This window comes from Equus asinus, chromosome 2 (assembly GCF_041296235.1).
Source record: "Equus asinus isolate D_3611 breed Donkey chromosome 2, EquAss-T2T_v2, whole genome shotgun sequence".
Taxonomy (NCBI): domain Eukaryota; kingdom Metazoa; phylum Chordata; class Mammalia; order Perissodactyla; family Equidae; genus Equus; species Equus asinus.
In genome coordinates this window covers 67,488,276-67,516,034 of record NC_091791.1, presented here as the reverse complement: position 1 = coordinate 67,516,034, position 27,759 = coordinate 67,488,276, and the positions used below count along the sequence as shown (strand labels likewise).

The window sequence follows — 27,759 nt, the reverse complement described above, 5'->3', positions numbered from 1 at the left end:
TCCCCCATGCGGCTCTCAGTACAAGCTCTGCCCCTCAGACACCCTCGGCCCTTTCTGTCTCCCCTCAGCTCTTTCCTTCATGACTCTGCAATTCGGACACTCTTGGCTCGCTCGGCCAGCTGTAGGTTGTTTCCGTCGCCCCTCGGCTCCCCGCCCGGATGCAGGCGTCTAAGTTCAGGCTCAGCCCACGGGATGTGCTCCTGTGCGCTGGGCGGTGGCTGCGTCTGTTCTGAAATCGCAGCTTGCAGAGAAGTGTGCACTGGGGAAGGCGCAGCACAGTCAGAAAGCAGGGGACATCTGGAGATTTGTTGTCTGGACCGTGGCAGCCTGTAGCTGAGAGGAACAGAGAAAGGGGGCAGGGGTCAGAGGTCAGAGAGCTGGGCAAGGCCGTGAGCTCAGCAGAGTCAATGCGGGGTGCATTCGGGAAAGAAAACTCAGGGAGACGGAGCCGCCCCTTGTGTCCAGACTCGTTTGGTTTCATGACTGATGAGGAGTTTAGGCTGGTTACTTTTAAAACTTCAGATGAGAAGCAGGCTCCGATGACTGGAATTTGGTTGCTCTTTGAGAGATATTTGCATTTGTGAAGGAAAGGGGGATAACCTTGTAGGGACCTGAAATTGGCCACCCCAGGATATGTCTCTTTGGCATCGGGATTGTTTGGGGCTGATTGCTTTGGATAAACTGGGACAGGGAAGGAGGCTCTGGGGAATGGAACTTGCCCTTGTTGGGACATATTTACATTTGTAAGGTAAATCTCTATCTGTAAAATGTGCCTCCCTCTCTGTACCAGGAAGAAGAGAGATGACCTTGTTCCTAGAAACTCTTAATGGGGAAGGCAAGAACTTAAGTTGGTTGCTGTCTGGCAATCTCATATAACTGATTTAGGGTGGTGGCTTCTGACCTTTACTTAATCCGATTTGATTCTTGTCTAAAAGTCATGGGATCACCCAATGACCAGACCCCACCTGCACTGATACCATTTTAACTTTTTTTCATTTTCTTTCCTTTGTCTTGTAAAGAGATAACTCTCACACCCATGCCTTATAAAATTAGCCCTAACCCTCAACTCGGGGCAGCAGCAGGGGCTCCTCCTGCCCGTGGGCCCTGTCCCCATGCAGCAGCCTGACTGCCCATGGGTCCCGTCCCCATGCTGGCAGTAGCAGCTCTGACTGCCCATGGGTCCTGTCCCCATGCTATTCCACACTATTAATAATAAAAGAGCACTACTGCCAGATCTTGAGAGTCTAAGAAATCTTTCTTTCGACTCCTCGGCTCACCCACCCCACATCAATGACCATGTAAGAGGCCTTTCCTCCCCTTGCCTGACCCATCCCCCTGCAGGTGGGTCACATGGACCTTGCCCTCTTGGCCCCTCCATGTGACTCCGTCTGTCCACTGTTCCTGCCAGCCCATCCTGAGAAAATCCTTCCCCTTCTTCTGTCTCATGTCTCCCTGCCACCCCAGCTGTCCTGGTGGAGTCATGAGTGGTCCTCATTTTACAGATGGAGGAAATGGGTGACCAGCTCCAGACACACCAGCAGCTGGAAGCTGCTGCCCAGGGGTCCCCTCAACTTCCTCCTCATCCCCCCAGCGACACCTTTTCTTCCAGCCTGGCTTTCTTTGCACCTCCTCAGTGGACACACTGTCCTGATGCTTCCTTCTCTCTTACAGCCTCAAGCACCATCTCTGTGCCTGGACACCCTCTCCACCCCCAGTCTGCTCTGAGCCAAGGGCCTGTGCTCTCTGGGAACCGTCGATGAAAAATAATCCATAACCAATCTATAAATGAAAATTTGGGTGAGTTTATTCTGAGTTTGAATCTTAGGATTATAACCCAGGAGAGTCTTTCCACAAAGGAACAGAGCACTCCAAAGAAGTGGGGGTACACTGGGTGGTTATATACCCTCAAAGAGTATGTTTCACATATGATTGAAATGTCCCTTTTACAATAGTCACGAGGCTCCTCTGTCAGCACAGCGATTGATGGAAATGGCAGATAGGTCTGCTGTCTTAGTGAATGCCACGGGGTGGCAGGTGTGTTGCCTTGGGCTGGGCGGTCACAGATGAGCACTGCAATCGGTTCCCAGCCTAAAGAAAGATGCTTAATCTTTAAGGAGATGCAAACGTTGGGAGGGGGAGAGAGGTTGCACCTTTATCTCAAGGACCTTTTGCTGTTGCCATAGGGAATCTCTAAAGCAGATATACAATGCTCAACTGCCTCCATCAGGCCCTTTTGGAAAGACAAGGTCAGGCCAAATTAGGTTTACACAAAATGGCTTCCTCATATACTCCAATATATCCTATTACTTGCCATTTTTATTTGTCAGAACCTCCACCCAGGTGGAGTTGGCTCCACGCTGTCCAGTTCCTCAGGTTCTCCATGCCAAACCCTGCTCCCTGGAGCTGATGAGGGACCATCACCCAGGAGGGGTGTGTGAGTTTCCTGAGGTAGCTGCAACAAGTTACCACAAACTGGGTGCCTCAAAATCCATCCTCTCCCGTCCTGGAGACCAGGGGTCTGAGGTTAAGGGTCGCAGGGCCGTGCTCCCTCTGGAGGCTCCAGGGGAGGGTCACTACTCCCTCTTCCAGCATCTGGGGCTCCAGGCATCCCTGGGCTGGTGGCTGCCTCCCTCCTGTCTCTCTCTGTCCTCACATGGCTCCTCTGTGTCTCTCTGTGTCTTTGTTCTTCCTCTGTCTCTCTCTTATAAGGATCCCTGTGATGGCGTTTAGGGCCCACCCAGGTTACTCAGGATAAACGCCTCAAGATCCCTAACTTAGTCACATCTTTTATCACCATATCCCATAATATTCACAAGTTCTGAGAATGAGGACACGGACATATGTTTTTCGGGGGGCCACCATTCAACCCACTGCAGGGTGCAAGCTTGAAGCCTTGGAGTCCTCGACTCCTCCATCTCTCGGGCCCCAGCATCCCACTTGTCACCAGTTCCCGACCGCACCACTGACAGTAGCTGTTTCCCTCCCAGTCCCCAGCACTCTCCTAGTCCGGGCCGCCATTGTCGCCAGGACGACTGTGCCAGCTTCCTATGGTCTCCCTGCCCCCTGCCTCCTGCCTCCGCCATCCTCCACAGATCAGTCAGAGTGACCCTTGTAGGAGACGGATCCTCACGGCCATTCCCCACTCCATGTCCTTTGGTATCTCCGTGGCCCTGAGAACACAGCCCACCCTGGCTGCCCCTCAGCTTCTCTGCCTACACCCTCCGCATACCCCTCTCCCAACAGCAGTGACTGTCTGGTCACTTGCCGTCCGTGCTCTCACTCACCTCCAACCTTTGTGTGTCCAGTTCCGTCTTTCTAGAATATTCTTTGACCCTCCCACTTCCCCTGATTTCTGAGTGAGAGACCTCAGCTTCCGCAGGGGACCTCCCATGTCCTTGCTGGGTTGGTCTTGTCATCCTTACCCAACACACCTGACGCCTCCGTGGTCATTCCCTCCCAGAGTTCCCAGCCATCTCCTCCTTCCAAGTAGATGTGGCTGCTCTTCCCGAGTCGTGTCCCAGAGGGACCTGGTCTCCTCTCCCACCCATGGGACTGTCAGGGGATGGACAGGCTGCGGCTGCTGGTACGTCTCTTCAGTGAGTGGGGCAGCAGGGCCCGGGCCCAGAATATGCTCTCGGGGGACAGGAATTGTCAGAACCATGTGCTCCTCGTTGGCTGCTCGGGCCAAGGTGACTCTTCTCCTCACATGGGCCCCGTGTGCCAGAGAGAAGGTGGATGAGCAGCCCCTGCACAGTGCCTGAGTCAGCTTCACGAGGGGCCGGGGGAGACACCCGCCCAGAGGAGGAATGCCAACTGACACCAACACAGCAAGAAGGGGCAGCAGGCCTGAGGGTACTCCTTGCCCACCCTTCCACCCCATAAAAGGAACCCTGAGAGCCCCACCCTGTGCTTCCACTCCCAGCCACCTGCAGCGGAGCCAGCAGTCCAGGTGGAATCCCTGACCCACCTTTGCTGATCTGACCGTATCTGGATACTTAGCAGATTCTGCTCAGCACGGGCTCAGCCTGACGTGCCTCACACGGTGGCCGAGGGGAGTCAGGGCCTGTGGGCCAGGGCAGGCTCAGAGGGCAGGGGGAGTGTGTGCACCTCAGAGTCACCCCCGAGGACTCCGGAATACGGCTGCTGGAATAGGGGAGTCTGAGTCCTCAAGGCGGGGGCTGGAGGCCAGCGTGAGACCCCGGAGCCCTGCCCGATCTCCTCTGGGGAGCTGGCCTCCTCAGATCCCTCTGGAGCCTGGGCCAGAACAGGCCATGGGCTCCCACTGCCCCAGGGAATATGCTGGCTCCTGGTGACCAGGGCTCCGATCCCCCTCTGAGCCCTGGGACCTCCTCTCTGCCCCTCATCCTCTACCCCAGGCTCATCCTTCCTCCTGCTCAGGCTGTGCCCTTGGTCCCATCTCCTCAGGTGGGTCCCCCTCCTCTTGTCTCCCATCCTGGCAGCCCCTCCCCCTCCCACGCCAGCCGCCCTGGCGGAGCCACTCTTCCTCCTCCATTCCCAACTCCCCTCTCTCCGCATTTCAATCCTTCCTGTTCTCTCTGCTTCCCAATCTTGCAGTTCTCTTTCCAGTGATTTCTAGCAGAAATCAGTGAAGTGTGGTGGCTAGCTGGCTTCTGGAGGCAAATTGCCTCTTTTGTTCAAATCTTGCCTCCGCCAATTATCTGTGAGTCCTTGGACAAGTTATCAAAGGTCTCTAAGCCTCCTTTGTCTGTCTCAAAATGGGATCGCAACACGGTCTACATCACAGGCCTCTTGTGGGCGTGAAGGTGCTTAGGGTGGGCCCAGCACACCAGGGTGCGGGGTCCATTTGCTGTCGTCACGAGGACGATCTGAGGCAGCAGCAGCTCTGGCTGTGAATGCCGACCCCCTTCCACCGGGTGGTCTCCCCGGGTATGTGCCCCCCACCCGGGTTCCCAGGCCCCTGGAGCAGAGGACCCTGGGACTAGCACACTTGCACTGGCAGGGCCACTCCAAGAAGGATGGAGCCCCTACTCCATCACCCCAGGAAGGATGGAGCCCCTGCTATGTCACTGATGACAACACCAGGGACGCAGAAGGGCCACCAATGCCCTCCAGTGGCAGCTCAGACCCATGGAGACAGAAGGCGAGGTCACTGCAGGGCCTCACAGGTCAGAGGTCAGCAGAGCCTCCACAAACCTGAAGCCCCATGTGCTCCCAGGGCGGCACATGCCGGGCTTCTCTTCCCCTGGGCCTCGGGGGACAGGCAGCCTGAGCCCCCCCCCCCCCCATGGGCTCCACAGAGCAAATCAGGGGACGAGGCTGAGGGAGTGTGTCGGCTGGATGGGAAGCTGAGGTGGTGCAGGAGTCCGGAGCCCCAGGGGCAGCCTGGGGTCAAAAGGACAGGGGCTCAGTGGGCGCAGGTTTGAGCCATGATGCCCAGGTCTACATCTAAATTTTGCCACAGACTGGCCGTGAGTTCTTGGGCAAGTTATCAAGAAATGGAGACTTTATATACGTTTGTGTGTATGTACATAAATCTACCTGCTGTCCGGTGTGATCCTCAGAACAGTGCTGTGCGGTGGGCAGAAGTCACCCCCTCGTATACACACGCTCATATGTATATATCACATACATCTATTTTCTAAACCTGAACCCTCTGCCCTCACTTCCTATGTCCCACAATAGTGCCTTCCTCACTGGTTTGCTCTGCATTCTAAACGAGTTGACACATGAACCGTTCAGGATGGGGAAGGGCCAAGAGTGCTGTGTGAGCTCTCCAGAGGCGACCAGCTCCTACGACATTTATTAAGGTGAATTCTCAGAAGCTGGGTGGTTCCTCCCCACCTCCAGCACGTGTTGAGGGTCAAGTTAACAACAGGTAGATGGCGGTGACCAGACCCACCCAGGAGAATAACACTCAGACTCTCCAGTCCCCATCTACACAGTCTAGTGACTGTCACCATACTTCAGATGCACTGGGATACTTCTCCTTCATTCCAGCCAAAGAATGTATTTATTCAGAATTCTTATATAGACCTCACGGAGTTCAAAGTCACCTGTGATCCAGGCAGAGACCCATCCTTCATCTAATTCCGACTTGAGTCCACTCAAAGGAAGTAGGCTACACAGATGCAAAAGCACCATGGGGAGATCGGGGTAGGGGAGTTTTCATTTTACATTGGAAAGAGAGATGTTAGCAGGAGCCCAGAACTTCCAGATCCTGCTGAACCTCAGAAGTGTCTCAAACTCCAAGAGCTCCATGTGGCCTCCAGCTCCCGCCCCTGAGACCAATGTTCCCAGGAGCCTCTGACCTCAAGGACCCACAGGGCGTGGGCTCCATCCTCCAACAAGAGCCCGCCCCTGCCCAGACCACCCTCTCCAAGCCCCGCTCACCAGGCCAGTTGCTCGGCCCTGGCCCCTGGTGTTTCCGTGGGGGCCACACACCTGCGTCGGATCCCATGCGCTTCCCTGCAGGGCAGCTGCTCTGGGTGACGCCTGCTTCTGCGTGGGAACCGCAGGGAGAGAGAGACCGACTTGTAGGGGTTAGGGTCAGGGTTGGGGCAGCTTATGTTTGGGGTTCAGCCCTGGGCAAATCCCAGGTCGGGGTTTGTGGTTAGGGTGGGGTCTCAGGTGAGGGGTGCAGGGTTTACAGGGGTCATGAGGTTTCTGCAATGCTGTATAGTTTACTGTTTGCAGACCTTAGCCTTAGGGAATTCCTGGTGAGGGTCACAGCTGCGAGTTAGGGGACACATGTGTCAGGGTTCTGGGTGAGTGACAGAATCCCTGAGAGAACCCATCCACCACCTCACGTGCCCTCAGCACCTCTGCAACCTCAAACTCCCCCTTAGCTGGGAAGGGCTCAGGAAAGGGCTTCCCTTGACTCTCAGGCTCCCTAAGAGCCCAATTTGCCCCAGGACTTGGTCAAAACTCCCCCTTATTGTAACGTGCCCACTGGAACCAGGTCGTCCAGCACGGTCTTTAAACCCTGTTGCCCCAAGTCACCCAGTGGACTTTTCAGCACTGTTTGAATTTCTCCATCAGCTTTCTGAGTGCAGAGAAAAGGCACCACGCCATGGATGATCGATAGTTTCCTTCCTAGAAGATTTAAAAGCTATTTTTGCAACACTTAAGCTTTTCATCAAATGATGAACAAGTTTTACCTATTTGTTTCATTACTGGTGATAAATTTGCCAACTCCAGGTCCACCTGTTTTTTGTGAACTTGCCCAAAGAAAACGGCCCCCATGTTGTACACCGCAGGGCAAGGCACTCACAGGTAAAGGTCCTAGGGCCTCACACACCGAGTCATCTTGGAACTCAGCTCTGGACCCTGCTGGCAGGTGTGGCATCCACGCTGGGCAAGAGCCCTGACACTGTGGGGCTGCCTGGCCCAGGATCCCCTGCTCCTCCTCAGCCCTGGACCCGGCCCTTCTGTTGAAGACACATCTCCACCTGTGCAGAGACCTGGCTTTCCTTCTCTGGAGGGAGGGCTGATGCCCAGAGAACAGGCCCAGGAGGTGGTGATGCCCCCCTGCTCAGCCCCTCTGTTGGCATCAGGCCCTGGGCACTGGCCATTTATACTCACCGTGTGCTCCCCCACTCCAGGCAGGTCACAAAGGGCCCCCAAAAGTTCACTCCCAGTGACCCCATCCCTGGGGGACCCCCTCAGTCTGCCCCTCCTGGGCATCTGTGCGGGAAGACCTGTCCCATGACTCTCCTCTCCTCCAGCCCCCGCCCCCTCACCCCATCCCAGAGCCTTGGTTCAACACACTGAATGATTGAGTCTGGGGGCAGCGACCTGCCCATGAGTATGTCCACTACATGGGAAATACATAAGGGGCCCGCAGGCCCAGTCTCACTGTACTGCTGTCTCCAGGAGCCAAGGGCGTGTGAACCCATAAACCCTAGGGTGGGGGTGGGGGGAGAGGAGAGGCGCCATGGTCATTTGGTGTGGTCTGGTCACTCCCAAAGCTGCAGCTTTGTTCCCACAAAACCCTGCCCTGGGGTTTCCATGGTGACTGTAAACACACCTCAGACCCTGGAGATGCAAGCACCCCTTTTCTCTGACAGCTTCTCCCACCGGATACCTGGTCATCCAGGACCGTACATGGAGCCCTGAGTTGTGGGGAGTGAGCTACATGCTGGATGGGGCGTGAGTGGTGAGAGTCCAAGAAAGGGAAGGGGCCACACCAGGGACCAGGGCAGTTGGTCTGGATGAACAGCGCGTGGGGCTGTCTGGGAACGACGCCTCACCCACACAAATCTGCATGAGTACCAAAAACCAAACTAAAAAACATTTAGAAAGCTATGGCCAGAATGGCTCAGGGTCCTCCTGTGGTCACTCTGTGAAAGCAGGCCAGGGGACACAGCTGGGGTCCTGGAGGAGGGCGGATCTCTAAGACGAAGAGCCTGAGTCCCTAGATCCAGCAGTGGCAGGGAGGACTGGCCACAGGTCAGGTCACCGTCGGGATTCCACGTGAGTTCCAGTCGGATGACACTGTCACAGCAGCTGCCGCCATCTTAACGCATGCCCTCTCCTTCCTCTTCCATACAGAGCAGGAGTGCACTCGGGGCAGCCCTGCACTCTGGAGTGCTCACTCGACTAAGTTTCAAGTAGAAGGGCCGCGTGCGATTTCCGGGGAGGATCTGGGAGGGAGGCAGCAGCCCCTTCACTGCCATCTCCTCTCGCTGCAGCTGTGGAGCATACATGTGATGGTCGGAGCCCTCAGCCGTGGGCTGGGAGGTGACTTGAGGATGGAAGCCACTGGAGGGCAGCAGAGCAGAAACTCGGGGACAGGGTCCTCATGTTGGCAGGGTTTGCTGTGCCCGCACAAGGATGCCTGTCATTTATGGATATGTGGTGACTCCTCTCTCCCACCCTGAGGTCTCCCTCCCTTTTGATCTCTCCCTGGTATGTCGCAAAGCAAACCCTACATGCTGCACTGGGGAGGGGATATAAACCTCTGAACACTTAATCAGGGTATGTCATACTTGTAAAACATCTGAAAACGGTTAAGTTTATCATTTTTTTTTAAGATTTTTTAATTTTTCCTCTTTCTCTTCAAAGCCCCCGGGTAGACAGTTGTGCATTTTTAGTTGTGGGTCCTTCTAGTTGTGGCATGTGGGATGCCTCCTCAGCGTGGCCTGATGAGTGGTGCCATGTCCGCGCCCAGGATTCGAACTGGTGAAACCCTGGGCAGCCAAAGCAGAGCATGCGAACTTAACCACTCTGCCAGGGGGCCGGCCCCTGTCGTCTTTTTTGGTAATGAATTCTTAAAGCCTACTTTATCCCATTTTTCTGGAAAATACCTGCATCTCCTTCGTATCATCTTCAACAACACTGCTGTGAAACTAAGTAGACTCCCTATGTCTGTGAAATTGCTTTACAGGATAAATTATACTGCTCTTAAAACAGTTTGAGAAGCAACCTGACAGGCAGTGTTCGATACCTGAGTCATCAGGAGCCGGACCCTGACTGTGAGTATACTTACATCCTTTGCTTACTGAAAACAGGAAGAAACGGAGCAATGCACAGAATGAGTATGTGGCCTGTGCTGTAGTGTGGACTGCAGGAGCTTCTAGAAAGGCCAAGCTCGGCTCTGCAGGCGCTTGTGGGTGGCTGGAGCTGCCCTCCTCATCCTGGCACATCCTCCTCCACTCCATGCACTGGCCACCCACCCAGGGCTTCTCTTCTTTCACATCCTACTTGGCTATTACAAAAACAACTACGAAAAGTTTTCCAAAAGAGAAACCTAGTAATCTCAATTTCTTTCCATTTGATGCCTGCTACAATAGGCCACTTAAGACTCGAATCACAGCACAGCTGTGCTCTCCATGCCTCATAGTGCTTTACTTTTTCCCCTAGATATCTGCGTATCTAGCAGGCGGGACAGTCGCCAGGGCAGGCTGCTCATGGTCAGGGTCAGGGCTGCAGTCAGGGTCAGGATGGAGATAGGGCTGGGGTAGAGACAGTGAGGACGGCTGGGTCTAGGGCGCGGTTGGCGTTAGTGCCACCAGGGAGGAACAGGGCTGCCACCTCTGTTTCCCGTCTGCATGGAGCTCCTGTCCTCCCGCCCGCGCCCCGGGAGCCAGGCTGCCGCCTGTGGTGTAGACGCAGGGAGGGGACCCCGGGTCTGACTGAGCCGGCGCGCAGGGCCTCCTCCCAGTGAGACCCTGGGAGACACAGACCGCACGCCGGGAAGAGCGGCCCCGGCAGGACCAGCGGCCGCGCGAGTGCAGGGCTGGCGCGAGGGCGGGAGGGGTGGGCCCGAGGGAGGCCGCCGCCGGGAGCGCGGACAGTCGGCCGGGGCGGGGCCCACCGCTCCCCGAGGGCTGCAGGGAGGGGACAGCGCGGCTGCGCTCACACACCCCGTCTCACGGCCCACCCGCTCCGGCGGTCCGCGTGGGGCTCCGCCTCCCCCCGGCGACGGGCACTCAGGACCCGAGCCGCCCTCCCCTCGGCGAGAGACTGTGGGGCCAGGGGCGTTGCCAGGGCCGTACGTGCTCGGGCTCCGTCCTCTTGCCCTGCGCGTCAGCCGGTGCTCCTGAGGGAAGCCGGTGGCGCCCTGGGGACAACCCGCGCCCGCCATCCCCCTACCCCGGGTGACAGCAGCGCCCCCTCGGGGGCCTGCGACCCGCAGGAAACAGCAGCCGCCAGAACGCAAAGGAAGGCCAAGGAAGGCGAAGGTACGTGAACACGAACGGTCTACAGCCCGGGCCGCCCGACGGGACGCGCCGCGCAGAGCTGACGCCGCGGAGCACCCCGCACGGTCCCGTCTCAGCAGACGCCGCACGCACGACGCGGGCGGGCGAGCACAGGGCAGCCACTCGCCATCCACAGCCACGCGACGGTCCGGACGCGCCCCCGCCTGCGCCCCGCCGCCTCTTCCAGGGTCGCGTCCCTCCCGGCTTGCGGCCTTGAGACCCCGGATGCTACCTGCCCGCCGGGGGCGCGGGGGCTCCTGGGCTTCTGCGGAGAGACCCCGGATCCCCGTGTCCCCGAGTCCCCACTTCACTCCGGCTCCTCGTGCGGCCCCGCCCCTATGGCCGCCGCCCGCCCCTCGCCGCCCAGCCCTCTCAGTCTCTCCGCCTCTGCTTCCTCAGTGCCTCCTCTCTCCACATGGCCGCTCCGCCCTCCCCTTAGGCCCTCGGCTCTTTCCCTCATTCCTCGGCCCTCCCTGCCCAACAGTGGCTCTTTCCGTGGATCCTCCACCCTGTCGTCGACGCTCGGTCCTTTCCGTAGACACTTGGCCCTCCCCTCCCCACCCGGCTCGGTAGAAGCTCTGCTCCTCAGACACTCTCGGCCCTTTCTGTCTCCCCTCGGCTCTTTCCTCCAGAACTCTGTGACTCGGATAAGCTCGGCGCTCTCGGCCAGCTGGCGGTTGTTTCCATCTCCGCCAGGGCTCTGCGATTCCCAAAACCTCGGCGCACTCGGCCAGCCGTCGGTTCTTTCCGTCGCCCCCCGGCTCCCGGCCCGGATGTGTTAGTCTCGCTTCAGGCTCAGCCCGCGGGACGCGCTCGTGTGCGCTGGGCGGTGGCTGTGTCTGTTCTGAAATTGCAGCTCGCGGAGAACTGTGCGCCAGGGTAGGTGCAGCACGGTCCTGGTGAAAGTCTGGGCGTGTGGCCGGGCGGGGACAGTGGAGTGGGGCCTGGGTCAGAGATCGGCCTCAGGATCAGGGCTGTAAGCTTCATGGATACATGACAAGCAACAGGGTGGACGAGCGCCCGAGGGAGCCATTTGGGTTGAAACGAACTCGGCCGGCACTGGTTTTCCCGAAGGGGCCTGGCCTGTGGGGTGCGCGTGCATCCGCTTTAAATGTTGACTGTGTCCCCAAGACAGGAGAGATCCGTAAGGATGGGGATGCAGCCTCCCCACATCGGCGTTTCTGAAAGGAAAACCGTCTCCCCCTAAACTCAGGATTGAGTGCCGACCCGGCTTCCTGAGACCTCCGACCCGCTGTGTTCACCGACCTGCGGTGTCAGCAAAGCCTCTGGTGACAAGTGAAGGGACATCCCTGTCATATGTGGTGGATGCCATTTGTTCTAAAACCCTATGTAGCCGCTCTGTGACCCCCTTCTTTGGTGCCCTTGCTGCCTTGGGGAGAAAGGCCCCAGGCTAGTCCCCACAGCTGCTCTATAGTAACTCACCCAGTTTTCAGTGGTAGATTAATTATGGAGTATTTGCGGTTAGGGTTAGGGCTGGCATCAGGGATGTGGTTAGGGTAGGGGTTGGGGTCGGTGTCAGGGTTTAGGGTTTAGGCAAAGGTTTAGAGTTTAAGATGGGGTCTGGAATTAGAGGCAAGAGGTGAGAAGAGCGGGGTGAGGGTGAGAGTAAGGGTGAAGGCGAATTTACGGGTTGGGGGTTAAGGATACAAGATACGGGTTAAGGTTCGTGGTTTGGGTACAGGTTCTGGGTTGGGATTAGGATTAGGGTTAAAGGTATGGTGATGTTTGTCGTTAGGGTTAGGGAATTAGGTTTAGGGTTAGGGTTGGGGAGATAAGTTTTAGGGTTAGGGTTTAGGGGTTAGGATTAGGGGTAGGGTTAGGGTAAGGTTAGGGTTAGGATTAGGGTTAGGGTTAGGGTGAGTGTTAGGGTCAGGGCCAGGGCCAGGGTGAGGGTTTGGGCTATGGCTAAGGCTAGTGCTAGGGCTAGGGCTACAGTTAGGGGTTAGGGGTTTGGGGTTAGTGTGGTGGGTTGGGGTAGGGGTAGGGTTAGGGTTAGGTTAGGGTCAGGGTCAGGGTGTGGATCAGGGTCAGGGTTAGGCTTAAGGTAAGGTTAGGGTTAGTGGTTAGGGTTAGGGGTTAGGGGTTAGGTTTAGGGTTAGCTGGGAACCTTTTTTGAAGTATAATGTGCTAGCTTCATCACCACTACCTGACCCCCGAAACAAGATTGTGTCTTAATAAATCCATCAATCTGGATTTTTTTTTTTAAGATCTCTAGTGATTGTGATGTGCAAACCAGCTTTGAGAGTGTCTCTCTTGGGGTGTTTAAAGGCAGAGGGGAGAACCTTGAATCTGAAGAAATTTTATCTACAACCTTTAATCTGTTTATAGGCTCTTGTTACAGATAAAAGTGTTCTTAAGTTGTCAGGAAGGGATATTTAACATTTCATCCTTTCTCCTTCCCAGCATTTGATCCTCCAGCTCCCTTTATCACTCGTGTTTTGAACACAAGTGCGATGAAGGAAACCTTTAAAAGCTACATGGAATTGCTTGTCAGTGTTGCCCTGGACCCCGACACGATGCAAGCCCTAGAGAAGAGCAACGGTATATAATCTGCTGAGTAGCACTTCCTGGGTCTTTGTTGTTCTTGTCTGTTAGTTGTGCGTTTAATGTATGTTTTTTTTATCAGTTAACAAATTCATGATATATTGATTCTATACAATGGTCATATCTTTTCATTAATTATCTGAATATTTGAATAACTGTATATTGAATGTATTTTTACTGATCTCTACTCATGGCAAAATTATATAACTATCTGCTAGTTTCTTTCAATTTTACGAATCTTTATGAGCTTTACAATATTTCACTCAGTGTCTGTATTACATGGAGGGTCCAGATGTCAATATATTGTGTTTTCTAATAATTAGATGAACTGGATAATAATGGTGTAAAGATTAAAATTGTATATTTGCGTCCAGTAAAAGCTATATCACAAAGTAATTATTTCCTAATCAGTTAGTACTAAAACAATATATGCATTGTTTTATATTCATTAATATTATTCCTTTATACTCTTGCTTTATTAATCTTTCTTATAGTAAAGTAGGGATGAAGTTGATATATAAATAAACTATATAAAATATATCTAATGTTGCTCACTAATGTTTACCCTTCAGCTACTATAGCATTCACCAGGGACAACTAGAAAGATGAATGAAAGGATTAATGAGCCAGTTTCTATTACCCTTCTTCTGTCAAAATGATTCTATGGGTGTAAGATCAAAAGACAATAGCAAAGCATAGTCAGTAACAATATACTTCAACAGCAGTGCCTAAAAACATGTATTGTTTTATTATTTCCACATACTTTGACATATGTTATTCTACATTAATCCCAGAACAATTTAGCCATTTTGTGGATGAAGACGGTGAGAGGCTCAAAGAGATTAAGTGACTTGCTTAAGAGCCCACAACTTGGAAGAAGCAGAGAAAGGATTGAAGTCCAAGGTTTTCGAGTTCCTGATCCATTGCTTTTTTGACCATATAATCAAAGACAGTAATCTGTACATCAGTCATTTTAGAGTCATGTAGGGCTGGAAGGGACATTAGAAAGTACCTGGTTTAAAGCATTTATTCATTTATTTATTTACCTTTTTGTCCAAAAGATTGGCCCTGAGCTAACATCTGTGCCAATCTTCCCCTGTTTTATGTGGGATGCTGCCACAGTGTGACTTGACGAGTGGTGCTAGGTCCACATCTGGGATCTGAACCTGCACACCCCGAGCCACCAAAGTGGAGTGCACAAACTTAACCACTATGCCACTGGGCTGGCCCCAAAACATTTATTTTGTAGATGAAGGTTCAAAGAGATAAAATATATTTCCTGAAGTTATAGAATAAGTTAGTGGTAGAAGAACCATTATTAAAACCCAATAGTTAATTCCCCATGTTGGCTTTTTGCCATTAAGTGTTTTCCCTGTCAATCAAAACTCCTTGCATCATAAAATATGCATCTCTTAGTAGTGGTCATTTCTAGGCAGTTGTATTTTAAATGACTTTTTCCCCTACTGTTTATCATTGTTTTCTGATTTTTCTCCATTTAATATAAGGGGGAAAGATTTTAATGGTTATAATACTTTAAAATAATCCACAAATGTTTAAAACTTGTTTTTGTGAAATGTAAATTCTTGTAGTATTTGAATTGATTTAGTCACTACTGGAAAGATAAAAGAAAACTATCAGGTGTGTTCTAGTGAGCTTAGAAAGCATTGCACACTAAGGACCTTTTCTTCAATTAGAGGAGGTGTTCTTCTGATGGTCACTGTGCTTGTGTTTGTATTCCAAACATTTTATTGAACTATGAAACCAGTAACCAGATTCTGAGGATTATATATACATTTTCAGAAAAGTCATTAGTATTATAAAAATATGTTGTTATACTGATAAATTAAGAAACAGTCTGTATTCTAAAGTCTTTAATACAGCACCAAAAGTAATTAACTTTACACTCTGGAAGGGCTTTTCTCAAACGAGCTTAAAGTTTCAGGGGTGACAAAGAAAGCACAAAGCTTTGAGTAGGATCTTTGTCATACTTTTAGTTTCCTTCTCTGAAATAACTCTTTTGACTCTTCCCTTGTATTTTTCACACTGGATTTTGATCATTTTTCTTCTCCTTAAACTGTAGTGAATTAAGAATATCATACTTAGTATTTTATAAAATTTTATAATGTTAGATAAATTAATATCCTGTAATACTCTTACTGTTCAGATGGTAAATGAGATCTGGAGAAATTAGGCAGTTGCCCACTGGTCATGTCGTGTGTCAGTTAATTCTAGAGGCAAGGACAGGTTAGAACGCAGGGCTTTCATCCTGTCCACACACTGCGCTGCTGCTTTCTCACTCAGCTAAGGTCTTAATAATGTTTTGAGACAAAGACAGATTTTTAACAAGCTTTTCTGTTGATAGTTTATCCTATTCCAATAAATTTTTATCTTGTTTTAGATGAGCTACTTTTGCCTCATATGAAAAAATAGATAGCATGCTGAATGATAATCGAAAGAGACTTCTTTTGAATCTCCACTTGGATCAGTCATTCAAGGTATTTCCTTCAGATGATTTATTAGCAAAACTCAGTGGCCAATCATAGTCTTAAGCGTAATAGGATGGAAAATTTATGAAAGTCATTTTCAGTTTCATAAAATTTTCAACCAACAAAAAATTTGATTTTTATTCATTGTGAGTCTGTTTAGCTTGTCTTTTTATTGTATTAAGCACATTCTTAGTGTTAATCATTTGCTTTTTTCTGCTTAAATTCATTTTTCAGGCTTTTATATTTTTCTAGTTTTCCTTCTATATAATAATTTCCAAATGTTTTCAAAAGTACTTGCTTTAAACTACTGTATTCCAACCTTGTTTTTCTTCTAAACCTTTTAAAAATTTTCTCATTTCACCTGTAATGAGAATTGGTCTAGCACAGTTGTTAACATTCCCTTTACTTGCGTGCTTTACTCAATATCTGAGCAAAAATTAATTGTCACATAATAGGGGATATGTGTGTATCCATTGATTTATCTTGGCACTACAAATTGGTTTTGGTGTTATCAGAAATATAGAACAACAATAAGCTAATGTAAACTCAGAAAAATTGTGATAGAAGCTACTTAGTAGTCAGAAAATTTCCAGCTTATTCAAAGTATAACATACAACACCTGGAATCATTTGATTATATCTAGCTTGGGAGAAGTTTTTTTATCCATTTGTATAGTTTTTTTTTTTTAAATAGACTTCAGTTTTAGAGGAGTTTTAGGTTCACAGCAAAATTGAGCAGAAAGTACAGAGAGTTCCCATATACCCCATCCCCACACATGAACAACTTTCCCCGTTATCAGCATCTCTTATGGTTCACTCTTGCTGTTGTACATTTTAAGGGTTTGGACAAATGTACAATGACATGTGTGTATCATTATGGTCTCATACAGAGTAGTTTCATTGCCCTGAACATCCTCTGTGCTCCGCCTACTCATCGCTCCCTCCCTCCTACCTTTGGCAACCACCGATCTTTTCACTATCTCCATAGTTTTATCATTTCTAGAATGTCATACAGTTGGAATCAGACAGTGTGTAGCCTTTTCAAATTGGTTTCTTTCACTTAGTAATATGCATTTAAGGTTCTGCCATGTCTTGTCTTTTCTCTTTTAGAGATTGACACCTAAGCTAACAATTGTTGCCAATCTTCTTCTTCTTTTTTGTTTTTTTCTTCTTTTTCTCCCCAAAGCCCCCCAGTACATAGTTGTACATTCTAGTTCTAGGTCCTTCTGGTTGTGCTATGTGGGACGCTGCTTCAGCATGGCCTGATGAGTAGTGCCATGTTTGCACCCAGGATCCTGGGCCGCCGAAGTGGAGTGCGCGAACTTAGCCACTTGGCCACTAGGCCGGCCCCTTCGGTGTTTTTTCATGGCTTGATGGCTCATTTCTTTTTAGCACTGAATAATATTCCATTGTCTGGATAGACAACAATGTATCTATTCTCCCACTGAAAGACATCTTGGTTGCTCCCCAATCCTGGCAATTTTATCAGGAAAGCTACTATACGCATCGTGTGCAGGCTTTTGCATGGACATGTTTTCAACTCCTTTGTGTAATTTGTATAACTTTTTCACATCCCTATTTTATCTGTGAAACTTGACTTCATTTTTGCTAGGTGACCCCAAGCTCTGCTGGTAGTCCTATATTATTCACTGACATGCACTTGCTGAGAAAAAAGTCAGAAGCTAGTAAGAAGCCCAGTACTAAGAATTTGGTCTACTGACTCCCAGTCCAGTATTTTCTGCTTAACTGCTGTCTTCAAACGAAACAGCCCTTTGGGAAATGTCATGTTTTCTTCAGACAATAGGATGTTGTTAGATGGGTGTTTTCTAAAAATTTTCTAAATCTTAAAAATGACCAGTTTGGGCTAACTGTTTTTAGAATGTCAAACCAGTTCTCTGGTAACTTGCATTAAAATAAAGCCACCACTTGGAATTTAATGGACTCAGTAGATATTTAAAACTTATGCAATAGTTTATGATGAAAACTGAAAAATTAGTTTTCATGTTCTTATTTCACAGAAAAAATTTCTAATTTTGAAATTATACTTATTAATTTTGATAATTTTTATTTATAGTAACTTGCATTTCAAAGCCAAAATATACATTATTGAAAGTTAGAATGATTTGATGTAAAATATTACAAACAGTATATTAGAAAAGATTTTCTATTTTTTGGAAATGATTAGCACCATTTTCCATGATGATCTTGGTAATTTTAGGAATCCTAAAGCCTTTTGAAGTTCTGTTTTCATTTGAAATCCATGTACTCCCAGTCATCTTGTGCTTATTAGAAAGATTATTTAAATATTCTCTTTTCATCTCCATTGACCTGGTGTTCATTATTTCCAAATCTGGAATCCTTATTTTGTCTTTAAGTTCCATTTGTTGTAAATAGTAATTCAGGGTCCAAAAGTTTTCAAACCTGGGCATGTTTTATATGGAAAGCACCAAACTATGTAATAAAAGCACAAATAATTTAAGAAAGAGAAGGAAGCTAGAAATTAATGATAGCTCACTCTGGAGGAAATGCCAAAGATCCTATTATTTCTATTTGATGAAACCTAAACTTAGTTCCCTCCTACACTTATATCTAAAAAACAGACTATCTGTTAAAAAATGTCCTGTTTCAGGGGTCACAATGCCAGGTGCTTAGGCACTCAAACAGAATTTGGAAGAGAGTGGCCTTGAAGGTTGTAACTGTTTATAAAACAATTGAGCTTATTGAATGAGAACTATGTTCTGAATAATAAATATAAGAAAAAATATATAATGGGAGCACTTGAACCTGTTTAGTGTCAAAATAATAAATGATACTGGTAACTCACTTTAATTTTTTAAAACAATATTTAAACTAGTTAGATTTAGCTACAAATATTATTTAGTTAGCGTTTGTAGCTTTTTATTGCAAGATGATTTGCCAAGTAGGTTAGGGCATAAATATGCCTGTGGGTTTTAAAGAATGGACTGGAATTGGTTCTGCCGCATGGCCACTAAATTATCACTAAATTATCACTAAATTATCATGCTTTTCCTGTGGTCAGTGAAGCAAGAGAAGTGATAAAGCCAGAGAAGCATCTTGTTTTCTTCTGTTCTCATCCTGGGTCAGATGAATTCTTCATAGCAGGGCTTGGCTAAGTTTCAGGGTGTTAACAGTGGTTTAATTGGTAGAGCTTTGAAGAAACTTACATGTGTCCCTCTTTCTCCTATCATGAAACCAGAGAGGCATGACTCGAAAGAACTCTCTGCCTCATTCGGGAGTCCCCACAGTGTCACAGGCTGTTGCTTAAAGCAGGTCATGAGGTTGGCCCAGATTCAAGGGCTGGGGAAATAGATTCCACATCTTGATGGGAGGAGCTGCAAAGAATTTGTGGCCATGTTTAAAACAGCCACCTGTGTATGTATATGTACGTGTATATTGTATTTATTTACCACATCCATCAATCCCCACACATATGCTTGTGTGTGTATATGTACACATATGTATATATTTCCATATTTTTTAAAATAAATTTTGAGTGGCTAGAAATAGTTTAGATTATTTTTCTTCTGATGTGAATTATTTTTGCTTTATTTTAAAGAGTGCTTTGGAAAATTTTCCTGAACTAACAACAATTACTCAAGACTCTAAAGCAAAAAGTGGGGGATCTGCCATTTCTAAAATCAAAATGAATGGCAGAGCTTATAATAAGAAAACTCTAAGGACTTCTAAGACAACCACTAAATTTGCACAAGTGAGTATATATTGATTGTTGTAATTATACCTTTTCCAGTTGTTAATATAATTCCTACTTAAAACATTGAAATAAGCAAGCAGTTTACCATGTTGTTAATTGTGAAGTTTTTTCAGGTAGAAATGAGCAGCTCTGGCCTAAGGAAGAGGGACTTGGTGTTAGTCTTTGTCTCCAATGCCTAGCACAGTATCTGGCAGACAGTGGGTGCTCACACATTTTTTAAATAGACTAGTAAGCAAGGAATCATCCTGTGCCTGCATTTGTATTTTTTTCTATAGTTTTTCTGTCATTGGATGCAAATTCAGACAGAGAAGTGAGTGTGCACACTTCCCATAGGATTCAGTGTGGATTCCATCTGCAAAATTATTAAAATTGGAATCCATTCAATTTCAAACATGGTCTAAATTACTGCTTTTTCAGAAAACAGCTTAGCAACATATCAAGTCCACATCGAAGATGTATTCTGTAGAAACATATTTACAAATGCATAAAAGCATGCATTTGCTCATTGCAGAATTGTAAGAGCAGTTCAGTTATGTATCATCACTGTGAGACTAGATAAATAAAGAGCCATTCAGATAATGTAATGCTATGGACTTTTCAAAAAGAAGAGGTAGATTCATTTGTTCTTTCACTAAAATTTTTGAATGCCCATGGTGTGCCAAATACAGTTCTAAGTACCACAAATAAACGGTGAAAAATGGTCAAAAATCCCTGCCCTCATATAATTTATATTGGGGGGGGCATATGTAATAAAGAGAAAGATATCCAAGTTTTAGTTACGTGAAAAACTAGTTATAAAAAAGAAAGTTGCAGAACAATATGTATAGTATGATTCCCTTCTCTTTACAAAATTAGTGTTGTTAATATATGTTTGGGGGGACATGGAAGAATGCATAACTGTAATGCTGTTAACCTCGTTTATCTCTGAATCAAGAGATTATAGGATTCTTTTGCTTTATAAGTCATATGTTTACTGTGTAAATTTTTGTATAATGTTTCATTTTTTGGAATAGTGTATATTTATATTCAGGAAAAAGAATGAAGATTTTAAAATACAATTTAAATTCTTTTTTTGAATAAGCTCCTGTTGATATTAATACAGGGTAATGCCTAGCCATAGAAATCATTTTTAAGATTTCCATTGAGACTTTTGGTCTAGTACTTTTGTAAAAGTATTGTTAGCTCAGATTGCTCCATGAAATAAATATATCTGTAAGCTCTTTTGTTTTTATAGGAGTTTGCTGTTGATCCAGAGAAAATACAGTTGTATTCTTTATATCATTCACTACATCATTATAAATATCTTGTTTATCTCATATGTAAAGAGGTAAGTATTTTTCACTTATTTTAAAAAAGAAATGTGTGTTTTTCCAAATTTTAAGGAGACTGTAGGTATAGTACTTTTTAATGTTTTAAAGGCAATTGTTAGAAAATGTGTCTATATTCTCCTGTAAATAGTAACAAGACGACTTATTGTTCAGAGTCTCTGTCGTGTGTTGTGCTCAGTGCTCAGAGTAATCTGAGGCTCATCGCCTCTCACAGAAACTGTAAGTGGTAATGTTTTTAAGCTGTTAGAGCTTGCTGTACATTGCCATAATAAATGGTCCTTTGCTGCATGTTCTCTCATAATGTATAATGATTCTGCTGTAATTTGCTTCAGTCACTGCTGTCTTCTTTTCACTAGCATGGCCTTATCCCACTTAATTGCAGAGAAATAGGGCATTTGTTCCCTGGCATGAAGAAATGATAATTAAAATTTAATGTTAACTATTAAATACCATAATTTGAGTTGTCAGAAGTTATGTATGACAATAATACCGTTTTTGGATTGGATATAAGGATTAATTTGCTTAGAGGTTAAATGACTATAGACATTACTACCTTTTTTGACCAGCACTATCAATTTTTTAATCAAAAAAGGTGAAGTTGGCTCAAGGCTGTACCTGATATGTTTGATCATGGTTTAGTGTGGAAGGTTGTTCATAAATCGAACCTCTGTCTAGCAAAGGAGAAAGTAAAGATGGTCATGTAAAATATGGTGACTGCTGTTACAGTGCTTCGAAATGCAGAATTGACCCCCAAATTTGCCTTTCAGCTTTTAACACAATTGAAAGGAATTGAGAAAGTTTGAACCACTTTTCCTAGCCTTCCTCCCTGCCCCCACGGAGCCAAAAATGATAGTATTAAACTTAACCCAAATTTATTTGAAATAATCCTTTTCCATGGATAGATTTTTCCCAAAAAAGATTCCTACTTGTAGGTGACTTAATCTCTTTTCATTCAGAATATAGAAACAGTAAGCCCTTGTGAAGAGCTTATAAAGTGATAAGTATAAGCTAATGTGCCAATTCTCTTTATTTTAGATTTCTTCTGTGCAGAAAAGAAATGAAGATTTAGGACAGGAAGAAATTGTTCAACTTTGTATGAAAAATGTAAAATGGGTGGAAGACCTATTTGAAAAATTTGGAGAACTTCTAAATCATGTTCAGCAGAAATGTTCCTAACAATTTCCACAAAAGTGCCGTCTATTTTGTAGCACTAATGAGATGGCGGAGAGGGGTGATCAAAGAGAGTCTAAGGCCTCAGATAATCGAATATCAAGCAGTGGACTCCTGCAGGCCCACCTGCTCCGATCAGGGAACTGGCATCGTGACCTCTGCTGAAGGACAGTGGTGCTGCCAAGGCATTCAGTCCTTTGGAAGTGGACCTAAATCCCACGACATGTGTATCCTAATGAATGATTTTTCTATTTTGTAAACCATTGGGTAACTGAGTTTTATTTTCAGAAATGTTTTTTGGCAAATGATGAAGCAGGCACTAAATACAGTTTTTCTTTATTGCTAGAGAGATAACACTTAAGTAACTTGATAATTTTTTCCTGACTCTGACTAAACACCAGGATGAAAGAAAGAGGGCAGAAAGCCTATGTTTGCATTCATGTCTGGCCACGAAATGGAAAGTATTGTACGTTATGAAAACAGATCTGGTGTGATGTGACATTTTGTACGAGAATATCAACAGTTTAAAATATGAAATTCAGAAACTGCATTCTGCTTTACGAACTCCTATTACTCTTAACATGTTCAGGAAACTGGATGTGGAATTGATGCAATTCTATGACTGCTTTTCGTGTCAAATTATGTTGTGATGAAAAAAACAATGACATACTATTTTCCCTATCTCAAAGAAAAGTATTTTCCTTTATACATTTTTTCCTTTGGAAAAATTTTCAGTCGTACATTTTATTTTACTAATAGTTGTATTTTTCACAAGGAAAGTGTTGTGGTTATAATTATATTTGATGTATCTGTACTGCACTTTTCATTATTTTCAGTAAATCTTATTTAGATATATATTGAATTTCTATTGTGAATTCTATCTTGAGGTAACCATTTTTGTTTATACAGATTTCCTTCAGTGTTATCCAGAATATGCATTTAGTACTAGAATTAGTTTAGGTTTATAAATGGGATTGTTAGACACTGCAGTCATTTCCTGATTCATGAAAATAAATTTCTTACTAAATTAGCACTTGATTAACTGATTTATCAAAATAAAAATCTAACCACATTACACATTTTGAAGAATAAACGTTTAGTAGACTTCATGCAGTGTTAAAGACAGCTTACCTAACTGAGAACTGGAAGTGATGGAGCTCTCCTTTGGGTGCCTTTCCAACCTTTAGATGTATATCGTAGCCTTCTTTAGTTCGATAGCTAGTGTTTTGAGTCATTTGGCTGAGACAGTGAACGTATTAGGTTCAACATGACCTTGTATTTTATTTATGTTTGCCAACAGGATGCCTTATTTGTTTGAGAAAAAGATTTACTAGTGTCCTTCTAAATGATCTCCTTTTTTAGGATTCTAAAGATGTTGTTAATCATCCTACTTGTTTATTTTCCCACCATTTAGTGCCTTAAGTCCTATCCAGAAAGCAGTGTTACTGCTTAATGCCCAAATAAGACATGCGTATGTGGATATTGCTGTTGTCTTGATTTTGAGTTAATAGGTCAACTTCTAATAGCTAAAACCTCAGTAAACTGGCAAAGAATTGAAGGTAACACGTGACTCAATTTGAGAATGAAACCTTGTGGCATTGGGTGAAAAATCAGTTTTTGAGGTAAACTTAACATATTGTTTCTGATGGTTATCTTTTTAAGAGCAATAATCCTTAATCCAACAATCCTTGCACCTGCCTTTAGACAGGATACTCAATAATAGCAGTTTCTCTCAAGGGTTAAATGTTCGATTTCTGAAAGTTTAAAACAAAAAAACCGTTTAAGCAGCTTATTTGGAAAACAAAAGTAACTTATTTGATTCATTTTGCCTAACTCAAGTGAGAGAATATCAGCAATGAGCATCATACAATTAATTTTGCTAAATGGAGAAGAGTAGGAAGCAGCCGTATTTCTTTCTGATATTGACTCTGGCTAGAATTGGTTGCTTTCATTTCCAAAGTGCACAGCAGATACTGCATCTCCTAATGTAGTGTTACAAGTCTTTATGTTACTCCCCCAGCTTACTTTCCTGAATCATTGTTGGTTTAAATATTTTAAAAAGTCGTCTTGCATTTAGGGTAACTCTTGAAGTACCTGTTTGAAACCACTAGCCACATTTTCTTCATGATAAGACCCTTAGGAAATAGAGATGTTTCTTGTAGAAAATAGCCCATTTCCTTTTCAACTACAGTTGCCCTCCAACTGTTTGCAGTTGAATTCATTTTAGTAAAACAAGTGTTTTTGTGATATCAGAGGCCAAGTCTATAGGACTGCCTGGAGGAGACCTGGTTGTAACTTTGCACCGTCCTCTGTCATGTGATCCACATAGCATAAACAGACATCAAACTCCAGGCCTTAGAGAAAAGTGGGACACTTATGACAGCTATACATCAGTCTGTCCTTGGGGGTGATGTCAAATACCTAGCTGGTTAGCCTTCACAGTCCTTGCCAGGCAGTTTGAGATTTATAATAGAAATAACTTTAGGTGGTGGATTGAGTCAAAGAGGTAAAGCACATGTTGCACAACCCAGGAAAACATTTTTAAGAAAGATTTGATTTTCCTACCTTCTGATATCTGAAAATTATTTTGTATAAAAAATCATTTTGTGTTGGTGTTTATTTCTAGTTCACATTACTGTTTGGAGAAGCAAGCAGGCTCCTGCTTTTCATTTGCATGATGGCCAGTTTCCACTACTTGAGCCTCTGTTGAAGTCATAAATTTATAATGATTTATGAATTATCATAGTAGTTCAACAATAGAAACTGTCCATTTTTCTATTACACTTTCAAATAGAAAACATTGGTAAGATGGGAAAACTTTAATTATAACGGCTTAAAAAATGTCCCGATTATCTTTAAATTTCTAAATTTCTTTAAATTTCTAAAATTTAAAACTCATAGATGATTCATACATTATTACTGTTTTCAAAGCTTTCATCACATTTTTTAAAGCCTTACTTTCCTTTTAATATGTATATTTATTTTCTTTAAAGCAGCTATTTCCCAGCCTGTGACTTTGGAGATATATCCATAAACCAATACAGCAGCAGGGTTATTGAGTCAGCTTTGGGTCTCAAGAGTTGCTTCAGATGTACACGTTTGTGAATTTTATTGTATTTGTAGAATACAGTTTTTGTTTAAAGACATAGTTCCATCTGTTTCTCAAGACTGCTTTTCAGATAGAGTGAAATATCCCAGGATGACTGCTTCTAATTGTGTCAGTTGCACTTGACACATAACTGCACAAATGAACAATGTACGCTTTTGGTTGTGCATTAACTTACATGTACAACCTTTGGCATCTGTGTTCACAAATGCATGTTTTTGCAAATCACCTTTCTTTATAAATGACAATAATTGAAGTTAAGGACACAAAGAAACTTGCATTTGTAGTCCAGAATTTAAGTGGCCCATAATACGATGTATGGAAATTGGAAATGTGAAGGACAGTTTTGTATATTTATTACTAACTCAGATCATTAAAATGAAAACAATTTTTTAAACAACAAAATCAGAATGTTTTGGGGTTTGGTTTTTTTTTTAAGAATTGAAAACTATTACCCAAAAGCATCATCTTGTTATAGATTCCTCACATAACACTCATCATCTCACAGTGTCCTAAACCAGTTACTAGATATGAGTGCTATAGGGCCCACCCATCTTTTTCTCAAATGGCTGTGTCAACATTTGATGAAATATACAGCCTCAGCTGACAATAACAGAAAATACTTGAGTTTCTATGTTAAGATACAACTCTTTTAGCCCTTTTCCACCCATAAAGAGGTATAAATCCACTGTCACTTTACTAATTTTTATTTGAAAATACAGACAATCCTCCACTTTAAATGGTTTGACTTACAAGTTTTCCTCTTTATGATGGTGTGAAAGCGATACACGTTCAGTAGAAATGGTGCTCAGAAGTTTGAATGTTGATCTTTTTCCGGGCCAACGGGATGTGCACGATCCTGCCTCGCAATGCTGGCAGTGCAGGGAGCCTCAGCTCTCAGTCCCTCCGGCGATCACGAGGGTGGACAGCCGATACACTGCAACCACTCTGACCCCAGTCACCCGTTTTGTTTCCCACTTTCAGTGCAGTATTCAATCAGTTACAAGAGATACTTGACACTGTATTATCCAGCAGGCTTGTGTGAGACGCTTCTGTCTGACTGTGAGTGTCACCGTAGGCGAGGCTAAGCTGGGACATTTGCTAGGTTTGATGTACCGAATGTATTTTTGACTTAGGATGTTTTCAACTTAAGATGTTTTATTGAGACATAACCCCATCGTAAGTTGAGGAAGATCTGTACTGCAAAGTTGGAAGTAATTTCTAATAACTAGATTTTTTTTTATTATCTATACAAGCTATTGAGTAGGTAAAAAGGAGTTTGTCCTGACCCTTTCATTTTCAGAATAATAGCATTTTGCCTTAACTTTCTTATAATATCTTTAAATATTAAATATTTCAAGTAATAATATTGTCAGCATGTTTGTTGTGTTTAGGTTTGGTGTAAAAGCACTTTTCATTCCTTGATTAATTGTATGCAGTTCAAAAATCTTTAATCAGTGATCTCTATCAAAAAAAATTTTTTTTGAGGAAGATTAGCCCTCAGCTAACTACTGCCAGTCCTCCTCTTTTTGCTGAGGAAGGCTGGCCCTGAGCTAACATCCGTGCCCATCTTCCTCTACTTTATATGTGGGATGCCTACCACAGCATGGCGTGCCAAGTGGTGCCATGTCCGCACCCGGGATCCGAACCAGCAAACCCCGGCTGGTCGAGAAGCGGAACGTGCGAACTTAACCGCTGCACCACCGGGCCGGCCCCTCAAAAAATATTTTAAAGTTCTGTAACATCCTTGTTTTGTTATCCATTGGTTGCTGAAATTGCTGTTCATTTTAGTATTTTCCACAAAATAGTTTAGAAAACAGTCACTATTCAAATTACCAGTATGCAAGCCTAAACGATAGCCTTGATCCCACACTGCTTTGTCAAGGTCTTGTGCCTCAGAGAAGCTCTAAACGCAATTATTTAACCTGACTCTTCTCAAGGAAGATGTGAAAGAGGGTACTTCTACTCTTTGTTTTCCATGTGGAAATGTTTTTATTACCAGAAAAATAAAGTGACTCCTTCGTGCTTTTTTAAAAAAAGTCATAGAATATAAAAAAGTGTAAAGAAAAAGGTCTAAACCACTCTACCAAATCTCGACACCAGCCTAAAATATGCTTTCAGTCTATGGAAAGGGTACAAGATTAGGTATTAGGAACTGGTGGTGTGACTTGAAGTAAATTCTAGATTTCAGAGATGCCCATGTTTAAATGAAAATTAAAAGGCACGTTTCAAAGTGAAATAGAAAAGATCTGGATTATTGATCATGTTAGGTTATGTATATATCTGTTCAGTTAGCATGAATAATTTGGTGCTGGCAAGTTTTAAATAAAAGGAAGATAAAATTACCTGTTAGTCTTTTGTTAACCTTATCTATTTTGTAATGTTAATCAGGAGTCTGCAAAAATAACTTATGTTTTACATATAATTTACCTGTGATGCGTGGAGAGCTTATTGTTTTCTCTCACATCCATTATAGATGTTCTTTTAATTTAGCTCCTTAAAGTATTTAGAATAAGGCAACAGTGAAGATCATTTAAGACAGAATAAAAAATAATGGAGATGGTAGAAATGTTTTTCTTAAATTGCAGCCAGTTATCTTTGTCCTCTCGTTACCCTCTTCACAAGCTTTCCATGGCTTTCATTGCCTTTAACCCAAACTCTGTCACAGTGTGCAAAGCCCTTTATGAAAT

At 45.0% G+C, this 27,759-nt stretch overlaps 1 protein-coding gene across 23 annotated transcripts in view; it reads left to right on the top strand.

Moving 5' to 3' along the window:
- LOC106828660 (collagen alpha-1(I) chain-like) overlaps positions 1-27,437 on the top strand; it is a 47,164-nt gene extending 19,727 nt beyond the window's left edge. For 4 of the 23 annotated variants that reach the window (XR_011495995.1, XR_011495992.1, XR_011495997.1 and 1 more), the window contains 8 exons: positions 1,672-9,240; positions 9,368-9,455; positions 10,619-11,561; positions 13,107-13,244; positions 15,646-15,742; positions 19,310-19,462; positions 20,700-20,792; positions 21,829-27,436. Coding sequence is in view for 2 of the 23 variants with exons in the window: in XM_070491453.1 (XP_070347554.1) it covers positions 1,672-1,760 (89 nt within the window). In the remaining 21 variants the exon portion in view is untranslated. Of the gene's footprint in view, positions 1-1,671; positions 9,241-9,367; positions 9,456-9,491; positions 11,562-13,106; positions 13,245-15,645; positions 15,743-19,309; positions 19,463-20,699; positions 20,793-21,828 lie in introns of those variants that run through there. The other 19 variants (XR_011495994.1, XR_011495996.1, XR_011495990.1 and 16 more) reach the window with 13 other exon arrangements.
- Positions 27,438-27,759: the final 322 nt, after the last annotated feature.